We start from the raw sequence: 23,271 nt of genomic DNA, 5'->3' as shown, positions 1-23,271 counted from the left end.
TCAGGCACAGATCTTGCATAGCGTGATTTGACATGCAGAAGTTCTGTTTTTAGAGTCATTCATCATGAGCTTGTTCTCAGTCAGCCATGAGTGGATGTCACGTATACGGTCCTCTAGCTTCGATAACATGCTAGTGCGATCACTGGGCTTGATTAGCTGCATACAACTGCGTGTCATCGGCGTATGACATGCTGCAAAGATTATGGCCATTAATAATGTCTTCAATTGGAGCAGAGTATGCCATAAACATCTCGGGGCCAACGACAGAGCCTTAGGGCATGCCCCAATCGATGGTCATAGGATCAGATTGTTCGCCGTCGATAAGCACAGATTGCTGTCTGTTGTCCAGATAGGAAGCAAACCATTTATGAACAGGACCTTTGACACCGTATCTCTCATGTAGTCGACGCAGCAAGATGTTGTGATCGACAGTGTCGAAAGCCGCGGACATATCCAATAAGACTAATACAGCCTCACCGTGGGTATCAACAGCTTGGAGCAAGTCATTGTTGACTCTGACAAGGGCAGTTTCAACGCTGTGATACTTTCGATATGCCGATTGATTTTTGGTGTACAAGTTATTGTTCATGTCCATGTATGACTGGAATTGAGAAATAGCAGCACGTTCGACGATCTTTCCCAGAAAAGGCAAATTTGAGACAGGTCGAAAGTTTGAGACAGGTCGAAAGTTCTTTATCCAGCAGTGTATATATTTTGCTCCGTGCCGATAACCTCAGCTTCCCCATCAATCTAGCGTCGGTTACCAATAGCAGTCACTACCCATCAAGTGTTGATAATGACAACATGTGTTGTTGAAACGTACGCAGAAGCAAGTGAACATTCTGGATCAGATACAAAGAACTTTGTTAACCAGTTTACTATACCGATCCTGAAATCTGTTCAATCATAATTCATATGGGTGGTGCTGCTGCGCCCCCACGAGTACCACAAAGGCTGAGCCTAGTACGAAAATACATTTTGAGTCGAGTTCACACGCAACGACACTCGGAGTATTTCCTGTTAATCAATTTACTTGGCCACAGTTTACAAAATATGCTAAAAGGACATTTTTTACGTTTTTTTCTCAATTTCTTTATTTCAAATGATTAGTAGGTTTGTTTTGTACGTTTAAAGGTGATAATATGTTTTGCAGTAGGTACATCCATACAAATATTGTGAAAGTAAGGGCTGTTCACCTGTAATTTTCCTGGTCATTTTTTGACGGTATATCCTACCAACCCATCTTACCATACCAGGCAAACATGGTGCATCACACCTGCACACATTTTACAACTTGACCTTTGATCCTTGATAAGTATTTCTTTTTTTGCAGATTTGATTTCAGACTTGACGACGTGCCCCGATGGCCACTTTGCGTGTGATGATAGCTATTTACGAAAGTCGATAGAATGCTGGAGTGATATATTCAAATGTGATGGAAAACTTCAATGTTTTCTTGGACAGGATGAACAAAAATGTGGTATGTAATTGTCACCAGGAATGATAATCCTTAACTGAAATAATTGATTTTGTGCAGCCTTTCGTAAGTAGGCATTTGAATCGAGGGCTTAGCACACAGATATGATGTTGTGATAATGAAACATTTAGTCATCATATACAAACTGGGTCATCGTAAGTCATTCCAATCTTAGCCCTAACTACAGCGCCAACCCATTACGCATGAATGCATCACACTTGATGCGATGACGCAATTAACGTAAATCAGATATACCCACGGTTTCGTTGACCGGGCCACGGAAACGCCCGTGGCTACCGGACCAGCAACCTAGTGCTTGTCTCGGATGCAGGAGAACAAAACAACTCATGACGGCTATATCACATCATATAAAACATGCAAATGGGCATTGTATAACCCGTACATTTTAGTAACCATTCGAGAGCTTTTCCAATAGTCATGTGAAGTAAACGGCATTGTAAGCATGAGCAAGCTATAGAATAACAGATTTCCATGATAATTATAACCATGATAACTATCTGATGCCATCGATACACTGTGTGTTTGTCTACCTATATATAATGTTAGCTATATTTAATTTTCAATCAATTTTAGAACACTGTGGTGAGGAAGACCTTGTTTTAAGATCATGGGATATTGTCAACCCTAACGACGCCTCTATACCCGTACAACTACCCTTATAATCTCGACTGTGTGGTGACAATATCGGCAATGGACAACGGAGAATACGTCTATCTGTGCTTTACTTTGAGATGGAAAAAAAAATTATGATTTTCTTATTGTCAAAGCCGGCCTAGATATCAATCAATCAGTGGAAGTGAACAGATTAACAGGTATTACCTTTGTAAATAATATGTCTCAAAAGATTGTGCATGTAGCTATTAAATCCCCCTGATCCCCCCTAGTCCAGTCAATCTAAGCAAATTAGTGGTGTCACCCACCACTAATTGCAACAGATTTTTCACTTTTATACATTTTAGAGATGTCTGAACATCATACCAAAAATATACTAACATATACTTGGTGGAAAGTATTATTTTTTATGGCAGGGAAAAAAGGTCATACAGGTCAAATTTCAAATTGCTTTAATCTTTTAAAAACTATACCAAAGCTTGTTCACTCCGGTCTTAAGGATTCAGAAAAAGTATAGTTTGTCATATTTGTGATGCATTCTCGTTATAAAGCAAAAAGGTCAAAGGTCAAATTTTGGGCTCCACGTGGGTCAACTTCGAAAAATGTTCTGATCTCCTTAAAATGGTCTCAATGTGTTCGTCCTTTAAAAACACTCCAAAATAAGAAAAGTTTGCCATATCTTGGATGTTTCGTTACCTGAGGTAGCAGGGTAAAAAGGTCATTGACATTGAACTCTATTGACCCCCGACCTAGTTTTCGATGTTACGCATGTAATTAAACAACCTAAACAGTGCACTATTCTTTAAAATGAATTATGTTTGCAAGCCGAAGAATTTGAGACCATTTTGGTTAAAATCAGACAATTTTAGTTTTTTTGACCTCTGTTTAGACCCAATATTTGACCTTTGACCTTTTCTTTCGGTTATAAATCAAGAACCGTACATCACAGATATGCCAAACTATATTTTTCTGAATCATATGACTAGAGGAATAAATTGATATAGTTTTTAAAATGATTGAAATTTGACCCCTGTATGACCTTTTTCCTTAAAAACCCACATTTCCACCACAAGTATATTTTAGTATACTTTTTGGTATATACTGTTCAGGGACATCGCTAATTTATTCATAGCAGTGAAAAATTATGTTGTAATTAGTGGTGATTCAAACCACTTTGACTGGACTATACTACCTCGATCTAACATTGCCTCTGATTGGTCAATTACATGATATCTTCACTTTAATCACCAATCAGAATGGAGAGCTTTTTGAAAAATAATCACAACGATTTGTTTATGTGATGAACTTATTCTAACAATGCTGGGTTGATTGGTACAGTTGATAACGGAAATTCATTTTGGCCAATCGGCAGGTAGTTCTCATGGGGTTAACAGCCAGAAATCTGGTATAGGAGATAACGTTGACGAATATCCATCCAGAGACGTCACATGGTGAAGTGGGTCGCAGTAGCATTGTTTTCGATTATAACATTTTTGATTTTCCTTTGTAAGGGATATGTTGGGGGTTGGATGTGTGTATATAGTGTGTGAATGTCAGCAAAAAATAAAATACGTAATAATAATAATAATAATAATAATAATAATAATAATAATAATAATAATAATAATAATAATAATAATAATAATAATAACAATAATATTTAAATTGTTCATCTTCAAAAACTACATCATTTTCGCTCACTTGGAACGATTTTGCTAGGTCGACAGGCATCATTATTTGGAGATGCGATGATGATATCTTTTCTACAATAGGAATACCGGGTGTCCCTGAAAACTGCATCGTCGGAAACTTATTTGTTGGGTATTTAACGCCACAACTAAACATAACTAAATAACAGAGTGTGGCTGCGGAATAAATCAGCCATGCCATGACATACTCTTTTGAATTTTGACAATTGACCACACCGTTCGTGAAATATAAGAATTTTACGAAAGTCCTTCATTTTTTAAACCCTAATCACTGCGCATCATAAGCGCACGAGGGCGTCTATTGAAACAGGCTGAAAATGAGGTCGTTTTTAGTAAAACTCTTTTATTTCAAAAACAGAGCATTGTCATAATTCAAAAAATATGGAATAGCTGATATATTCGTCACCCACATCAGCTATATAGTAATTCTGGGTTTATGCGTTAAAATACCTAAACAATTTAGTTTTCGACGATACAGTTCGTTCAGGGACACCCTGTAGTCCTTTATCCTTTTTCATGGATACCGCTGTCTGCAATTCACCCAGTGTTATTTTGTTTGCATTCTTAAGTGAATTTGGGTAACAGGTGGTTTTGGCCTTGAGAGTCATTAACGACTTGTAACAATACCTTCGTGGCGCATATCAAATAAGTCACTGATCAAATCAATACCATTGATCCAATATCAAGAAGAAGACGTCAAATGTCCCTCCCTGGACTCATTGGTTTGACGCCAACTGTCTAGTTCCTGCGGTTTATTCAAAATCTCAGTTTTTGACCAAACTACCGAGCCTCAAGTCTTTTTGCATGGTATTTTGGTTTACTAAAGTACAAAACAATAATTAAAGTTACGTGAATCTGCGAGAAAGCTTGCAGCATTAATCGATTTCAAAATGGCGGAGTGATTACGCTTCCGGGAAACTAGCTCTGATCAAAATCACATTTTATTGCAGGAATTTGATCGTTATTATGCTATACGCAAGTGTTTCTATATCACATCGTTACTGTGTCACTGGTCAACTACTATGACTTCAAAGAACATCACCCGTAGTCGTGGACGTAAAAAAGCAAACAAACTGATGGTGAATCGACGCCGAAAATGTGCAGCTGACACCAACACTCAGTATGCTATCACCACCTAAACATAGTAGTCCATACAGGACCAACGCAATATTTAGCACTATAATCAACGCCGTCAGGCGTTGGTCCTTATAAATTCGTTCAAGCTATTCCCCAGCAGCGCACTCGAATTACCATAAGACGTGACCTGAACCAACTCAGTTAATGACAACGTAATAACTCCAAATATGGTTGGTAACGCCCATCATTTAACCGCATCTGTTATAGTAACTGGGACTAGCACGCTAGTCATCTCAATCGATTGATTTTGAGATTGCATGGATCAAAACACTTCACACTTTTGAAGTAGCTGGGTTTCGATAGACCAGTGTAGGCCTAAATCGTGATATCATAGCATTTATTTTGTAAAATCAGTGTTTAAAAATGTATTGGTCTGGTTCTATTTCGGAAATGTGCTTATTTAAGCATCAAGCGCCAAGTTGGAACTCCGTGACCTCAAAAAAGACCCTCAAACACCCTACATACTCATAGTCATATAGGGGGCAAAAATTAAACATGCTCCAAATTCACAAAAAACATGTCAAATTATTTGTCTGGGTCCTAAGGATCACAGTGTAAGATATTTGCACGTAGGACACATAGTTACCAAGTTTTGAGGCTCGGCAGGTCCAAGAAGGTCAATTTGCATGCTAAGGGGTGCAAAATTAAAGTTACCCAATTTTTCGAAAATTTGATGCAAACTGTTCTGCAAGTTCAAAGAGACTTCTTAGATTAATCACTCAATCGTTGGTTCATTCAACCAATCAATAAAAGTATTCAACAAACAATCAAGAAAACCAATCAGAATCATTTAATGAATTGATTAATCAATTAATTGGTCATCCTATCAATCAATATAATAATATAATAAAATCTAACTTATTACATTGATATGAATTAATAGTCAGTCAATCATTAAACTACTTCAGCCAGCATCAATTAATAATCATTCGTTTGATCAATCGATCAATTATGATTATTAACAAATTACATTGTAGTGTCGTAATTAATGTACCGTATCTTGGTGTTAAAATATCAATCAATCAAGTAATCGAGTCAAGCAACCACTCAATTTATAATCAGTCTCTCAATTGGTAGGTCTTTATGATCTTACACTAGGATCCACAACATGCTCATCTAATAAGGATGACAATTCTTTAACCCTAATACATTTGTATATTCATTGAATGACCTTTGAAAATATGGGTACAAAAACTCATACTCTGCAACTTGAGGTCAAATTTGCACTATTGAGTATTTAATGAGTTATTGAACTATGTCATTGGGATGAAAATCATGGTATTATATACCCCTTAAAGTAAATAAATGAGTGAAACCCAAAGTTTTTATGAAGCGTGTCCTCCAATTCTATATTTTTTCTTAAACATGTTAAACGAATAGGCCAACTATCACAATTAATAGAGGTTGTGCATATGACGTATACCGTACATATGGCGGACTACTCAAATCCATTCAACAAAAGCATGATTGCAATCTACCGAGACAGTTCGTCTCACACACATAACAAATGCACTACGATCAAATAGGTTGATGACAACAGCTGATTGAATGGACTGCACTCATGGCTGCCCAATGATTACGGTTAAGAACATCGGTTCAAATCCTTTGTTTGTAGCCAATCAATAATTTCAAGCACAACCTCTACAAAAATAGTAACGAATCGTGGTTAACCAGGACAATATTATTTATGTAGTGATGACAAAAGGAAGTGATTGTGTGCAACCTACAGGTCAGTGAACTGAGGTAAGAAGAAAACCGAAGTATTATAATAGCATTAACACATATGCAACCAAAGAGATTAATAATCAATTTTGTTACGCAATGCTTGGCAGCTGTCAATCCCAAGCTAGAAGCTAGTGTTCTGGTAGCAGGTAGGCAAAGTTGACACCTACTGGCTGTTATTGATGATATTCAGTCAATCGGATTGGCTGAATATCATTAGTAGCTGTCAGTAGGCGTCGTTAATCAGTTTGACATTTCCCCGACTTTCCGGGAAGGATTTGTCGAATGTAGAAGGACCCGCGCCTGACGGCGTGGACTATCGTACTAAATGGGGCGTGGTCCTCCTTGAAGGACTAAAACATAGCGGTGTGCACGCCCTACGTATGCCGACAAGCTGATTGATGTTCCCAACGTAGATCTGACCTTGACTGGTAACCCTACTACTGATTTGAAACGTGTTCAAAAGCATATCCACGATTCAATTGAGAAATTCCAGGTGAGAATGAAGACGACATTAGATGACCTCTTCGACCAAATGAAAAAACTAGAGTCGAACCTAAACCGATCAATAGAATTCCAATCAGCAAGAATAGATGAACTTACATCAAAAGTTGACCCGCTTACTAAACAGAATGAACAACTACTAAAAGGAGGTACACAACACCTGAAAGACACAATCAGTCTACACGATGAGCAACTCAACAAACAAGAAAGGTTTTCAAAGACGGAACAACATCAGGATTGTTGGTATACCAGCTACCGAAGGAGAAAACTGCGTTGACATCGTAGAGGAGATGCTCACTACCAAGTTTGATTTGTCTGATGCCGTCGTTGAACGTGCTCACCGTGATGGCAAAGGTACACCTTTAGTAGGTCGCCCCACATCCTGATAAAACTGTTATCATATCGCGATAAGTTAGATGTATTACGGTCAGCCAAATCTGCTCTGAAGGATGTGAAATACTTCATCGTAGATGATCTCACGAAACAAGATCTCGCTGAGAAAAAGAAATGGGCCAACCAAGTAAAAGAGCTGTACACCAAGGGTATCAAACTTCGGTGTTTTGCTGGAAAGTGGAGAGAAGTGGACAACCACACACTTTTGGTGAGTCGGACTAATCGGTTCATTTTGAGTCAATCACCACCAGTTTTCGGTGTTAAACTGTTCAATCATGGTATACATGGTGGGGTCCTCTGGCATGTTTTATGAAAAATTATATTTTTATGTTATTTGTTTTGTGTTATATTATCTCATAATGTCATTGGTTTATCTGACAAGTTGTGGTTTTTTATTTAACATCCTGATATAACTTTACCTTGTATTTGACATGGTCTCTTATGCTTTCATGTTTCAATTTTCTTAGGAAATATTGATTCGTGTTAATTTATCATTAGATTATGAATTTCTTAATTTTGTTTACAAGTGAACTCAGTCATGTATATCACGATTGAGGGAGTTTGACCAGCTGTTTTAAGTAGGTCAGACCTCTTCGGTCGTGGTATCCATGTGAGGAATCCTCTGGCATAGTTTATGAAAATTTTAATTTTATATTATTTGTTTTGTGTTATTCTTATCTCATAATGCCATTGGTTTACCTGGACAAGTTGTGGTTTTATTTTACATCATATATAACTACCTTGTTTGACATGCATGGTCTCTTATGCTCTCATGCTTCTATCCACTCATGAAATGTTGGTTCGTGTTAATTTATCATTAGTTTATTAATTGCTTTGATTTTTGTTTACAATAAACTCAGTCATGGGTAGCATGATTGACGGGGAGTTTGACCAGCTGTTTTAAGTAGGTGGGACCTCTTCAATCATGGTATCCATGGCAGAATCTATGGCATAGTTGATGAAAAAATTTTATTTTATATTATTTGATTTGTGTCATATTATCTCATACTGCCATTGGTTTCAGGATTGATTGATGATTGTCCTGCTGTTTTATGTATGTCATGGTATCCAAGTCTTGTCACATTTAAATTATTTTTGTGATTTGTGATATCCTTCATTTTCATCACTTGGATTGCTCATCATAATCTTTGTAAATTATATTATTTTTGATTATATTAGTTCTTTAGTCCAAATTTGTTTACATAATTTGTTTGTTTTCTTTTTTTTTTTTTTTGTAATATTTTTGGTGATAACAATAGTGTTTAATATATTTATATTTTCTTATATATATTATGTCAAGTGCACAAAATTGTTGTATTATTTGTTCCAACTGTATTAATATAAATGATATAAGTTTTTCTTGTACAATATGTAACTCATTTGCTCATGATGAATGCATTAGAAGTGATAGACAAGACCTAGCTCAAATTACTGAATTGTAGGGCATGTTTTATTAAGAACTAGTTTCCCATTCAACCATTTCAATAATGATGATGACTTCAATAATGCTATTCAAGGCTTTTGATTCAATTGTTGAGCATGATCAAATAGATATTGATATCACTAATAACTTTGATCACCTCTGCTTTAATCAGCCGACAAGATGATGATTTTAATGCGGCTAGTTGTGATATAGATTATAGTACTTTACATCTGACAGCTTTAACACAAATGTAAATAACAACTGATTAACAATGATATATCAATGTTCAGTTGAACATCAATAGCATGAACAAAATTTTGATGAATTGAAATCTCTCCTGCAAGTATGCAAACATCGTTTTTCAATAATTGCTGACTGAAACATACTTTAAATGTATCCCACCTGAATACTATAAGCTTCCTGGTTATGAATTTGATTTATAAAAACAGAGAAAGGTATGCGCAAGGGGAGTGGTGTAGGTATGTATGTGAGTAATGATATCAAATATAAGATCAGATCTGATTTAAAATGAAATTCATTCATCATCATTTGAATCATTTGTTCTTCGTTGAAATCGAGGATGAAAAGAGTAAGAAATCATTGTGGGGAGTGGTATATATAGACCACCAACATCAGGAAATAGTATTGAGCTTTTTAACTCTGATTTTGATTATGTTCTAAACAAACTCAGCTCAGCTGAGAACAAAATCAGCTATCTCTTGGGTGATTACAATATTGATTTGCTTAAAGAAAAGAGCAATAAACATATTAGTGATTACTTGAGTATGATCTATTCTTATAGTTTTACCCAACAATAGATAAACCAACTCGTATTACCAGAACATCTGCAACTATTATTGACAATATTATACGAATAATTGTTGGGCCAATCACTCAATCTGGAATCTTTGTAGTTGATATCGATGATCATTTTCCCCATTTTTACTAATACTAATATAATAATAAATGGAAATAATGCTACGCCTAATAAAACTCAAACTGTATATAAAAAGACAAGTTACGGATGATAATATAAATTTGTTATTAAAAAGACTTTCATTAGTTAATTGGAATGTCGTACTAACTGACGAGGTGGATGTAATGTATACTAATTTCATATCTAAATTCAATGACTTGTATGATGAATGCGTACCAAATAAAAAAATTAATCGTAAAAAAAAATCAAGAACCACATTCTCCATGGATAACAAAAGGACTCTTTTAAAATCAATTAACCATAAAAATAAATTGTATAAATCGTTTCTGAAACATCGTACGACTGCCAAGCAAGATCGGTATAAAATTTACAGAAATAAATTAAATTCACTCCTCAGGAAAGCCAAAAAAAGTTACTTCACAAATAAACTAAATAAATACAGAAACAATATAAGGGAACACCTGGAAAATACTTAAAAATATTCTGAATAAAAATAAAAGTTCAAACTTCACCACCAAATTTCGTGATAATAATAAAGTATACACAGATCCAAATGACATTGCAAATGGCTTTAATTAAAATTACTTTGTTAACATAGGTCCAAAAATTGGCTTCTTCAATTGAATATTCCAGGTATTAAGTTACTCATTATCTGTCAATGAGTAAAATCAGTCATGACAACAGTATGTTTTTACACCTATCACTGAGCATGAAATCCTAAAAAAAAATTATCAATGGATTGGACTGTAACAAAAGTCCAGGGCATGATGGACTTAGTTCATTTATAATAAAAAAAGTTGCTCAGTGATAGTAAAACCACTTCAGATAATTTTTAACGAGTCTATTTGTACTGGTAAATACCTGACAGTTTTAAAGTAACGAAGGTAATTCCACTATATAAGAAGGATGATAATGACTTGTTTTTCAGATTATCGACCAGTATCTGTTTTACCAATTTTCTCAAAAGATTCTGGAACGACTTGTCTTTAACAGGTGCATGTCATACTTAGATCATCATCGCATTTTATACAAACGTCAGTATGGTTTTAGGAAAAACCACAGCACATATATGTGAGTGATTGACTTGGTTAACAAAATTACTGAAGCTGTTGACAATGACTATTTTACAGCAGGTGTCTTTTTTAGATTTATCAAAAGCATTTTGATACTATAGACCATATAATATTGGCTTTGATAAACTCTATCACTATGGTTTTAAATTATTACACACAAATGGTTTGAGGATTATTTGAGTAATGAAAACAATATGTTTATTATAATGGTGTTTCATCTCAACAGCAAAATCTTACTTGCGGTGTGCCACAGGGTTCAATACTGGGTCCACTGCTTTTCATCATTTACGTTAACGATATTCACTTAATTACTGATTCACTTGATGTGATTTCATTTTGCTGATGACACCAATTTATTTACTCTCACAATCAGTTTAATGTTGTTGAGGGAGGTTTCAACAAAAGAGCTTATTAATGAATAGATGGTTCCAGGTAAAATAAATTATCTGTCAATGCTAAAAAAACTAATTATATGTTACTCGGTACCAAGAAGAACACAAAACCAAGTACAACTTGTTACTCTTTCTTGATTCTGACAGAGCACTCTACAGCAAGAACACCGCTTGAAAGAAAGCTGCCAAGCACTAAATTTCTAGGTCTACAAATCGAATAGAATATCACTTGGAAGAACATATTGATAATATTGGCAAAACATGTTCAAGAAATGTAGGTATCATTAATAAATTAAAAAGCTTCCTCCCATTATTGAGGCGCTACATACATTGTATTGTTCGTTGATATTACAGTATATCAACTATGGTATTATAGCTTGGGGATGTACATGTTCATCATACATAAATGAGCTTTTTAATATTCAAAAGAGTGCACTTCGTATTATAAGTGCAAGTGATTATAGAATGGCACTAATCCTTACTGATTAGGTATAATACTTTAAGTGTCAGGGATATGTATACATTTGAGCTTGGTTTATTTATGTGCAAGCATGAAAATGGATTTTTACCAAGTGTTTTTGATGATCGTTTGATAAAAACAGGCTAAAATCCATGACTTAAACACCAGAAAAAAGATCGTCTGAGGCTTCCTTTTATCAAAAGAGCTTTCTGTGAAAAATCCATCAAATATGCAGCTACTAAGTTATGGAATAATGTTGATAACAGCATTAAAAAGATCATCATCGATTAATCAATTCCGCCATTATATTTAAAAACATCTTATACCCAAGTTACTATTAACTCTTAGTGTATCTGGTTTATATGACCACATTGGATATTTATATTGTATATTACTTATTTTGTGTTTGTGCATTTTTCTTATTTACTATTGTTAACTGTTATTTTTTATGTATTTAGGTTAATTCATATCAAGATACTATGACAGCTTACTGTTACTTCATTAGTGACAGTCTGCTGCCATGTCAAATGATGAATGCATAACCAATCAAGATCTAGCAAATTTTCAGGCCTCTCCTTGGCCTTTCCTGTGATTCCTTCACTCTCACTATATTATGATTTTGTATGTATTCTTGCTTTTTGTAATTTGATGAGTGAAAAATAATAAATGAATGAATAAATGAATGAATGAACCCAACTTCATTGCTGATAGCTTCAAATTAGCCGTCAGGAAACATGTCGTATTATCTAAAGGTCACCAGATTGAATTTGAAAATGTAAAAGTTCTTGAACTGGTAAAAAAGACACACATGAAGGACTAGTAAATCGATCCCATCTGTACAAGATGCTAGTCGACCTAGCGGAAACGTTCCTGGTGAGCAAAAATAGTGAGTGTGGAATTTAAACTATTAATCAGGAATAATAGGCCTTGCATGACGTATCATCCCGTAAGTATGGCGGACTACTCAAATGCATTCAACAAAAGCATGATTGCAATCTACCATGACAGTTTGTCTCACACACATAACTCTGCACTACGATCAAATAGGTTGATGACAACATTTGTTTGAATGGACTGCACTCCGCCATAACTACGGTGAAGGACACCGGCTCAAATCCTTTGTTTGGAGCCAATCGATAATATTTCATGCAGGGCCTCTATAAAGGCGAAAGACAGATTGGATGAGCATTGTGAACACTACTTATCATTACTTTAACTTAAGCGTTTGTTTCTGACAATTTTACAGGAACGGTTACCCCTGCATACATCATTAGTTACTACTTTTTACTGCATACCACCAGTGATCAATTTATGGGATGGAAAGGATTTGCTTTGCAGGTTGAATGGATTCCTGAAGTTGGTAAGGACAAACCGGTGTTAACAGGGGTAATTTTTATTTGCATGTCTAAGATTAGAGATAGTTTCTTATCTTTTAACGCTATAATTATGAAAGTGCACCAATCGGCGTAATTTCGAGTAAACTGCTAGCATATTAAGCCTTTTTTCGTATTATTATGATGACATCGATTGCGTTTCCTACCATGATGTATATGTCGCAGCTGTGTTGTATGATGCTGGTCAGCTAGTTTCTACCTGTCATATCTTTCCCAGACCGCTACTGAGCTAGAAATTGACCAACATTGAGGCTCGTGTCTTCTTTTGCCCCACTGAAGACCAAATATATATTATTGTTTGACAAATAAGCGCCTTTCTCGCGTAATTATCCAGTTTTTTAGGAACGTAATACATTGTGTATATTGTACCCACCAACTTAAAGCCATAATGTACGATCTTATAATAATTGAAATTGGTTAATTTTTTTCAAACCTGATTTTTTTGCATATTTATAATGTTTACACATGTCCCAACTTGCACCTAAATGGAATCGTGCAAATTAGTTGTCTTTAATGAGATCAATAGAGTTAAAGTTCGACATATTATCATAATTTAAAAATTATGATAATATGTCCTCCCCATAAACTGCGTGTTAAATGGCCAAAATAACCAGTGGGTTTCTCTCACTTTACCTTGTTATTTCAACCCTTCTCGTCAGTTATTACTAATATTATTTCAACATTTTGAATAAAGAATATCAAAATCAAAATTTGACGGAAATTGGACATTAAGGTCCGTATGCACAAAAGAGTTAGACCGGGTCTAAAGTTAGACCTGGTCTAAGTGGAGATTAGTTCCATCAGGAATTGACCTTTACTCTTATTTCCTTCATAGACTAGCTAGCAAATTCTAAAAGATTTAAATGCAAAAGTTCAAAAATAATACAAATTAACTTAAGAAAATGTAAAGAAAAATGTCCTTTGTCCAAGTACTAAATTCCACTTAGACCAGGTCTAACTTTGGACCCAGTCTAGCTTTGTTTACAATGCATACGGACCTAAGGTTTTAACATTCCAGGCAAAAACTGATGCATTACACCATGGCATTTTGACCATCCTAGATAACGCCCTTTCTTGACAATTTGCTTTCAGACTTGTCGACGTGTACAGATGGCCATTTTTCGTGTGGTGATACTAAATTCATAAGGACGATACAATGCTGGGATGATAAATTCAAATGTAATGGCAAAAATCAATGTCCGCTTGGATGGGATGAATTTGAAGAATGCGGTATAGCCTTAATATTGATCTAATTGGGTCGAACCTTTAATAAGCAATACCCACCCAGCATTGATTAGCTGAAATGTATGTCTCATGTTTTTGCTAAGGCATGATATTGAACCAGATAATAATGAATGGTATTTCAACATATATATATTACCTATTAAAAGAATCTGATCCCAGGGATCAGACAAACGCATCACTGTAGAGACGGTAGTCCGCTTGGATTTCTCCAAAGCATTTGACTAGTTAATCATAACATACCTTTTAAAAGTTTGAGTTTCTTTTTAGTCAAATTTACTGGGGAAATTTGCTCAATTTTAGTGGGTAAATTTTCTAAGGGCCAAAATCACTCAAACACATCCAACCTGAATAAATTGATAAACTTTTCATAACGCATAAGTCATTTTTCAGAAATATTTTCCATGTAAACAATTGGTTTTGGGGGGCAAAACTGCAAAAGAAATCACCAAAAAATGTGAAATGTTCACCAAATGTAGTAAATTAATTGATGATTTTGTTTTTGGGATATTATCAAATGTCATGTGTCAGGTGTTCTGCACACCAAATATAAAGTTTATGCTCTATTTAGTTTTAAAAATATATAGGCCTAATTATGGCATTTTGGGGGTAAAGATAACAATCCTTAAATAGTGTAACCGTTGCCGTGGAAACGGAATAAAACGCGCAGGTTTCAAAATTGCCATCATGGCAATAATAATGTCCAACATTGTTGTCACCAATCGACCAGATATTGTCATGATGTATTATCATTGTTATTTAACAACACAATAGATAGAACCAATTGTTTTGAAAATGGAACACACTATCTTCAACAAGGAACTGCTACGAACATTACCTCTCCGATGTTTCCAGAAAACTATCCGAATCGCCTCAAGTGTTTGATCCACAATCACGGCGGCAAAACACAGTGCAATACGAATAACTACGCTCTTTTTTGCATTACAAAATAACTACGATTTTGTTTACGTCGAGACCGGTTTTAACATCACGGATAGACTTGAATTAATTAACAAATTAACCGGCACGGTTTCACCGGTATCATTAAGTAGTTTCGTGATTGTACTTACTTTGGTCACGGGTTATTCCTATGCATTGAAAGGATTTAAATTTGAAGCCGAATGGGTAGCGCAAGTCGGTAAGAGTAAGTATACCTGTTTGTAATACTTTTTTTAATGTTCAGATTTGTGTCAAAGACCGTCCACCGTGATACTTTCGTATACAAATATGGGAGGTCGCTTGGGCGGGACTAACACTGCAACGCACATGCAGCCCCCCCCACCCCCCTTCTACCCACACACAGTACCCACCACATATCCCCGCCCTCTCTACACGCACTCAATGATTTATTAAAACAGAATAGAGATCACAGAGCTCATTAGCACGTACGCTAACATATATTTTGAGAGAACACTTCAAGAACTTTTCATGTTAAGGTTATTAATTATTTTAAACTGTTGTGATTTGGTAGTTCACGGCATCTTACGAATGGTAGTGAGCTTTGGCTTAAAAAACGCATTGCTCAATTCATAGCGAGCGTGTAGAAGAATTAAAATATCACAGATATACTTTTTATAGGTGCTGCGGTTCTTGAGTTACGTTGTAAAGAGGTCTGAAACAACAACACTTTTGTAAAACGTACATAACTCATTAACAACAATAAATTAAGCAAGGTTGCAAAGTATACGATTTGTAGAATGAACTTTTGCAAAGCATCAAGGTGTTAATTTTCAATAATATATTTATCTAGATAATGAAAATCGATTTTTAGGTTGCTTCGACCAACAATACCTCGTCTACCCTTAAGAGATTTAACAACTTGGTAACTCTTTTTTTAATGCTCAGGCATAAAATTACGTGTGAATCATAAATGAGTTTTCCTTTCTATGCAACAAAACCTTTAGAAATATAAAGTAACATTTCCTTTTTCTTTATTTGGTTCATATTTCCGAAAAGAACATTGTTTAATATCCTCGATGGATCCCTAACTCGCCTCTTAATACTAGTAGTTTGTATCTAAATGGTTTTTTGTTGTTGTTGCTAATGTCATGATTCAGATGATACCTGCCCAAGTGGTCAATTCTCATGTGATGATGTTAGTGGTATACAGTGCTGGAATGCAGACTATTTATGCGATGGCCATTTTCATTGTCTGAACAGTTGGGATGAAATATATTGTGAATCCGGTACGTAAAATATACTGCTCTTATAGTTAAAGATTAAGTGTTACTATAACCGTACAATAATATTGTTAGCAAAACGTTAAGACTTTGTCCTTCATTTGGTAATAGTGAGGTGGCAAAGTATCCCAAACCAGGAGTCCGTAGAATTTTGATGATTAGAAGATGCCGCCTACCTAATTTAATGCAGAGAACGATCTAAACTAACGTCGCGGCTATCATCGAGGTTGATTATGCAGGGCAAGTTACAAACTAACTTGCTCAAAATTACGGTAATCCCATTTATATTGTATTTTCTTCTTATTGTTTTCTAATACAGATTGTCCAGCTCCATTTATGGTTAACATTACCGTTGGGAGTATAATACACATTACATCTCCGGGTTACCCAGACCATTACCAAAACTCCGAAGATTGTATTTGGTATACATCTGTTTTACACGAAGGATACATGTACGTAACAGTAGACGATATTAATACGGAACGGGAATACGATATTGTAACTTTGGCAGACGAGGCTGGTGTTTTGTTTCAACTCCATGGCAACATAGATCATTTACCGCCACCATTTTACACAAGGTCCCTCTTAGTGAGATTGCAAACAGATCCGCGTGGGGTGGCAAAAGGCTTTATCATAACCATCAAATGGTCCATCGGTGACAGTAAGAATATATTCCCTATTACATGTACATATCACTCAATGCTTGTACCAAATTTTACCCATTTTAGGTAAGGGCTCCTCAATATGAATTTTGGTGAGCCGCATTCCAGGATCCAATGTGTATGATTGTCTAGGTTTGAGAATGTTCTGTTTGTTAAATGTTTTCTAGTAATAATAAAGATTCAAATGTGTTATGTCTTAAAATTTTGACATTGTGTATTAATACACACTTTGCGAATAAAGCGCAATCAAACAAAAATAAAACAAACAAATTCACTTTGAAATATCTTTTAATTAATATATGTAAATTTTATGTTGAACAGATCCCAATGCCTTACGATTAGTGAACAAAACGGAAGGACAAATCCAATTTTGGAACCAACGAAGATGGATGCCAATCTGTGGAGACTTCTGGAATGACATAAATGCCGATGTTGCCTGCCGACAGTTAGGGTTTTTGACAGGTCGCTCTAAAATACAATCTTTCAAAGAGGACATACCGAGAATGTTGCCGTACCGGATTAATTGCCAAGGGTTAAAAGAAACATCTATGAGTGCCCAATTGAACTGCAAGATAATTGCTCCCATGGAACAGCTTCAGCAGAATGCCAAGAGAAACCAGGTAATCAACGTTCAGTTTCTTAAATTTTGCAAATTTATAAAAATAAATTCATTCAAGACTGTCAGACTAAATATACACAATCATGAAATCGGGGTGATAATAAAAGAATCTCCGATAGCTACCCCATAGACTTTTGACATTTTCTGCATTCTGTATGTCACCTGGCAATTATTGTAGAGTCCTTCTTGCATTAAATCTCAGTATGAAATATTCCTACAAACATTAAACAAAGATGTTACGTACGTACAATTATCTTAATACTAATTACGGCGTGTCCGTCCGTCCGTCCCTCTGTCGCGCGCTATCGCGTGCGCGCGGCTCACTAACGCGTGCTCGCGGTGCGCATCGCGAGCGTCCGCGCGGTGCGCTATCGCGTAGTTCGCAGAGTACCAACGGGCGCGGTGCGAGCATCAGAAAGCATTACAGTGTGGCTAATCGTGCAGGTGCATCTGATTGGATCAATAGGCCTATTTTCAACACAAACGTGCAGAGGCCTATTACTCAGAACATGACTATTTCCGGGGTATTTTGGGGGGGGCTCATATGTGGTAGCAGGACAGGGGCTTGGAAGAGGCGAACGATGGGTTTCCAGATTACGGCCAAGTAAGTGTCACTCACAGCTACAAAACTACTAAGTTGATTATTGTGTCAAATTGAGTCTTGATCATTGAGAGACGTATATCATAGTTAGTTTAAAAGGTCAGGGCAAGTATGCCTATGGGTAACGGGTGTTGCATTATTAGAGAAAGTCCTATCACGAGAATCACCCAACCCGAGAACCGCGAAATTTAGTAGTTTATAAAAATATAAATAATATTCATTTAACTTTTGGCCAAATTATTGATATAATTACGAGCAACTTTTCACGAACGACGTACGGTGTAAAAGCAAAAAGAGAACCACTTACTCAAATCATTGTTCAAAATGTTCATAGACTAGCTTACTTAGACTTAGCTTTCGATACGGATTTTCTCCACCATCTCCTATGGCTACGCCCACCCTTTAAATGTATTAATTAGATAATAGGCTGCTACGCTGATGCACTAACATAATACAACCCCAATCTAACATTTTCGTACTGAAATGACAGAGCTCCGATTGAACAATGGTGCAAACATAGGCGAGGACAATGACAAAAGTACGGGAAGACTAGAAGTCCGTTTCGACAAGCACAATGAGGGAACCTGGGGAACCATCTGTGCACAGGACCTTGAATTGCAAACAGCTAAGAAAGTATGCCAACTACTGGGATTCGAGACCGTTGTGCGATTAATTGAGCTACCACCGATTGATTCATCCTACCAAATAAATCTGGAGCTGTTTAATTGTGATAGCGATTCGTTGAACTCGATATTTGATTGCGTTATCAGTGACTGGGGTGCATCCACATTTTGCGATCACGATAAAGATGTTGGTTTAGAGTGTAGTTCAGGTCAGTTTTCTTTAGTACGTGCTACTACATATAGAATCATTCCTTTTACAAGTAGTGTTCCATTTAGAAGTAGTAGTATATAAGCCCTAAATAAAAAGATTTTTTATTTTATAAGTTTTTATAACGTATTTCCTGTTTTCCATGCATTATTTATGCCTCACAAAATGCTCATACACAATATCAATATTCATGACCTACCCAACTTGGTGGAGTAAATTGGCGCTAACTATAACATAATGAATGAATAACACAATGGTCATTGTAGTAGCAATAGGACACATGCTAATACGGAGTGCAGCTTCCAGAAATTTTTACGAAGATGCACATTATGTAGTAATCAAATATTGACTTGCCGAGGCGCTCAAACGCACATAATTATTTTCATAGATAACTGAAAATTAAATTTACTTTTAACAGTAGAGGGTCAGCCCCAATGTGGTTAAAGATCTACGTTACATGCATGTTTCATGGTTTAAAGTGTTCTTGGATACCGCGTTTGCTCAAAATATGGCGAAGTCCTTCCGAAGCTCTTCTAACATAGGGAAGGACGATGAATCCCTTATTGGAATAAAAGCAATATATTCTTTTCCAACGCCTGTACTTTGTCTGCTTCTTTGACCAATGAGTCTGCTCTATAAACCATTGTTTTAATAACACCCTTCTTATGTTGAAAGTGGGTGATGCGAGTCAATGAGTACTGGTCGTTGTGGGCTTGCAGTAGATGACGATTTTGGTAGAGCCGGTTTGTTTCCACTGAATAAGAATCAGGACTAGGCAGTTCATGGCTTTCCTCCTGTTCCATGGTAAACTTGATTGTGGGTGAAATGTTTTTTGATGTGGTGTATGTTCGTCGATGTTTTCCTTGCGACTTATGGGGAAAGTGGCATTGACTTAACGGGCCCGGAAGGATGGTACATTTGGGTTGGTATCTAATGATGCATTGAGATTACTAAGTAAATGGTGTGGTAGAATGGTTATAGACTGTAGTCAGTGTCTGTTAGGTTAAACCTGGTAAGAGTTATTTGAATGACTCCACAACTTTCGACACTTCAGCGTGCTTTCACGAAGCTATGGCGAAGTGCAGTGAAGATTTAGAAGACAGTTTCAAGAGCTAGGATGATCCCATGCAAACATGGTATAAGTAACAATGTTTCAACATTTAATATGGGCAGTTACAGAATGGACCCATTCCAGGTGTTAAGTTCATTCAAGATAGGGCTTCACCTCACACTGCCAGAGTCGTAAGGCAGGAACTATCTTTCTAAAAGTATGTGTAAAGCAATTTTATGTTATGTAGACTGAAGTGAGATATTGATTAAGAGCATTAATGTAATAAATAGGAAGCAGTTAACTACTCATTTTGTGGTGTGTAAGTAAAACAATGATTACGTCGATCTTCGTTTAAATGACAATAGCTCCCAGACGCATCAACCTATTATCTTGAGATTATTAGATCAATAAGTTAACATATGCCCTGTTCTATTTATTGTAAAAAACTATATTAATTAGCAATTTTATATTTTTGATATATTTTTGAAAATGTCATATATCCCGGTACCAATCATTTTGATACACCTTGTATAAGGTGTGAACCTCGAACTACTTCTTAAAGGTCTATCATATTTGACCCACCAGTCACCGTTCAGTTTTTAAAAATTATTAGCATGATTAGGGGTTACGGTTGTAATAACTCAATTTTGCTAGGTTTGTGGAATGCTGTTTATGAGTATTGTCTGTGGAGTGATTAATTGAGGGAAGGTGCAACCGAGACTATAGGAAAGCGCGACGATATTTAAAGAGGTTTTTCTTGATAACAGAGAGTCCACACAGCTTGCGGAATGTGACCAGAGGACTGGACTATGTGCTACCACATTTCAATTGGCAATGGGGCGGGGCTATAACAAATTACACTAAAGTCACCGAACATAGGTCTATTCGGAGCAAAGTCAGTCTCGGTGGACGAGGGCTGGTAGTAAATGCCGTGGTCAATAAAAGGTGTTTTTAGCTTTGTGTATTAATTTAGAAGTGGATTTTGAAGACAGTTATTAAGGAGGGTCATATTACTTTATGTGTTGTAGTATGTATAATCTATTACCTAGAGACAGAACCGAGAAGGAGGGACGACAGCCTAACGTATGTATGGCTGAAATGTCTCCGGCGTTGCGCACATCAGTAAACATACGGGATTATCATAACACATTGTGGCGATCGACTTCAACGATCAACAGACAGATACACGTATTAACGATCTAGACCCTGGAATGAAATTGTTCGGCTTAAAATTGAAAGGGCACATAATGAAAGCTAAAAAAACCCAATATTGTTCAAACCTTTCATACGTTTAACTATCCCAAATTTACGTTTTAGGAAATGATAACTGGCAATTAAGACTTACAAGCGATGGAACAGCCACCAACAATTTTTGGGGTGTGTTGGAACAAAGACGCAACGACGGGCAATGGGGATCAATCTGTGGACCCCAAGATCTTCACTACAGTAAGGTTAAAGAAGTATGCAGGCACCTGGGATTCCCAGGACCACATCCTTACATGTATGCATACTATACTGTAAATCATTCAGCTCCTATTCTTTGGAATTCGATTGCTCCAATTATATACCAACAGTCTTTTTCCAGCTTGTTCCCATGTGGCATTGAGTGTTGCTTGCAAACCAGGTAAAGGAGTCAGTGTCGACACCAGGAATATGGGTGTGTGCGTGTGGGGGAGGAGTTAATGTGCAAATTTGAAATAATGTTATCGCATTTACCTCCGCTTGCTTTACTTTATTGCAGCAATAATCTTGAGCATAGCTCAATATAATCTATACCGGCAAAGTTGATTTTTAATCTATATAAAAAGCATTGTTTATTTGTATTGCTTGTAATTCTAAGTTCTATACAGGGTGTCCCTGAATTTTGACAATAAACCGCTCTGTTTTTTTTTTTTTTTTGAAAAAACGGCCGATTTTACTAATGTGCGTAAGGACTTAGAAACGAATTATTAAATCAAGATGGCCTTAGCACTCTGACTATACTATATAGATCTTCGATTGCTATTTGAATCCGTGGAAAGGCGAAAATGAAAGAGTTGCGTAAAATTCTTAAATTTCAAGAACAGTATGGTCAATTATCAAAATACCCGAACAATTAAGTTTCCGACGATACAGTTCTTTAAGGGACACCCTGTATATAGTTAGCTTTCTAAGGAATTAAAAACCTGAAGTTACAGAATTTTGCGTAAAATTGCTAAATTCCAAGTTTTGCAAAATAATCTATTTTGAAAATCTATATAATTACTAACCGTTCAGCATAAATTTATTTGTGAAATTTATGTGGGAATTTTGTTACGTCCTGTTTTACTTTAACTAAATAGTCTATATCTATCGATTATTTATCGAAGTAATCCTTTTTCGGAAAGAAGATATAATGCTATTCTTCTTTGGCGGCAGTTTTGAAGATAACAGTTGCGTGTGTGGGTTTCATAATTGAAATGGCATATTGATTTTCATAGCAGTATAGAGACTGTTTGTGCTTAGTGTATTTATATCCACAGTATATTAGCAAACCCGGCTACCTAAAATTGGCGATTAAATTTGCAGTAAGGTTTTCTTGACTAAATTATGTCTCTATAATAATGACTATTTTGGGTAACAGTTATGGTAACAATCACAGAATTCAGAATTTTTCAGCGTTTTAGCTCTATACACCTGTACTAAATTTGGTGCATTTCATATATGATTTGACCAATATATGGTCAATTCCAGCCAAAAGCAGGACAAAATTCTCTCTGGGGGCCATTTTGAAAATGTTTTTCCTTTTCAATTCTAGACTTATCAAAATGAGACGATCATATCTAGTGAATCATCAGGTGGAAGTGGCATCG

At 36.0% G+C, this 23,271-nt stretch overlaps 1 protein-coding gene across 1 annotated transcript; it reads right to left on the bottom strand.

Annotated features, from left to right (window-relative positions):
• Positions 1–271: 271 nt before the first annotated feature.
• On the bottom strand, positions 272–595 carry LOC140169244 (uncharacterized). The gene has a single exon (XM_072192502.1). The coding sequence runs from the start codon at positions 593–595 to the stop codon at positions 272–274; it is 324 nt and encodes a 107-aa protein (XP_072048603.1).
• Between the last annotated feature and the right edge of the window lie 22,676 nt (positions 596–23,271).

The sequence above is a fragment of the Amphiura filiformis genome, chromosome 14 (assembly GCF_039555335.1).
Source record: "Amphiura filiformis chromosome 14, Afil_fr2py, whole genome shotgun sequence".
Lineage (NCBI taxonomy): Eukaryota > Metazoa > Echinodermata > Ophiuroidea > Amphilepidida > Amphiuridae > Amphiura > Amphiura filiformis.
The sequence above is the reverse complement of the archived record's forward strand: the minus strand, read 5'-3'. Positions and strand labels throughout refer to the sequence as shown.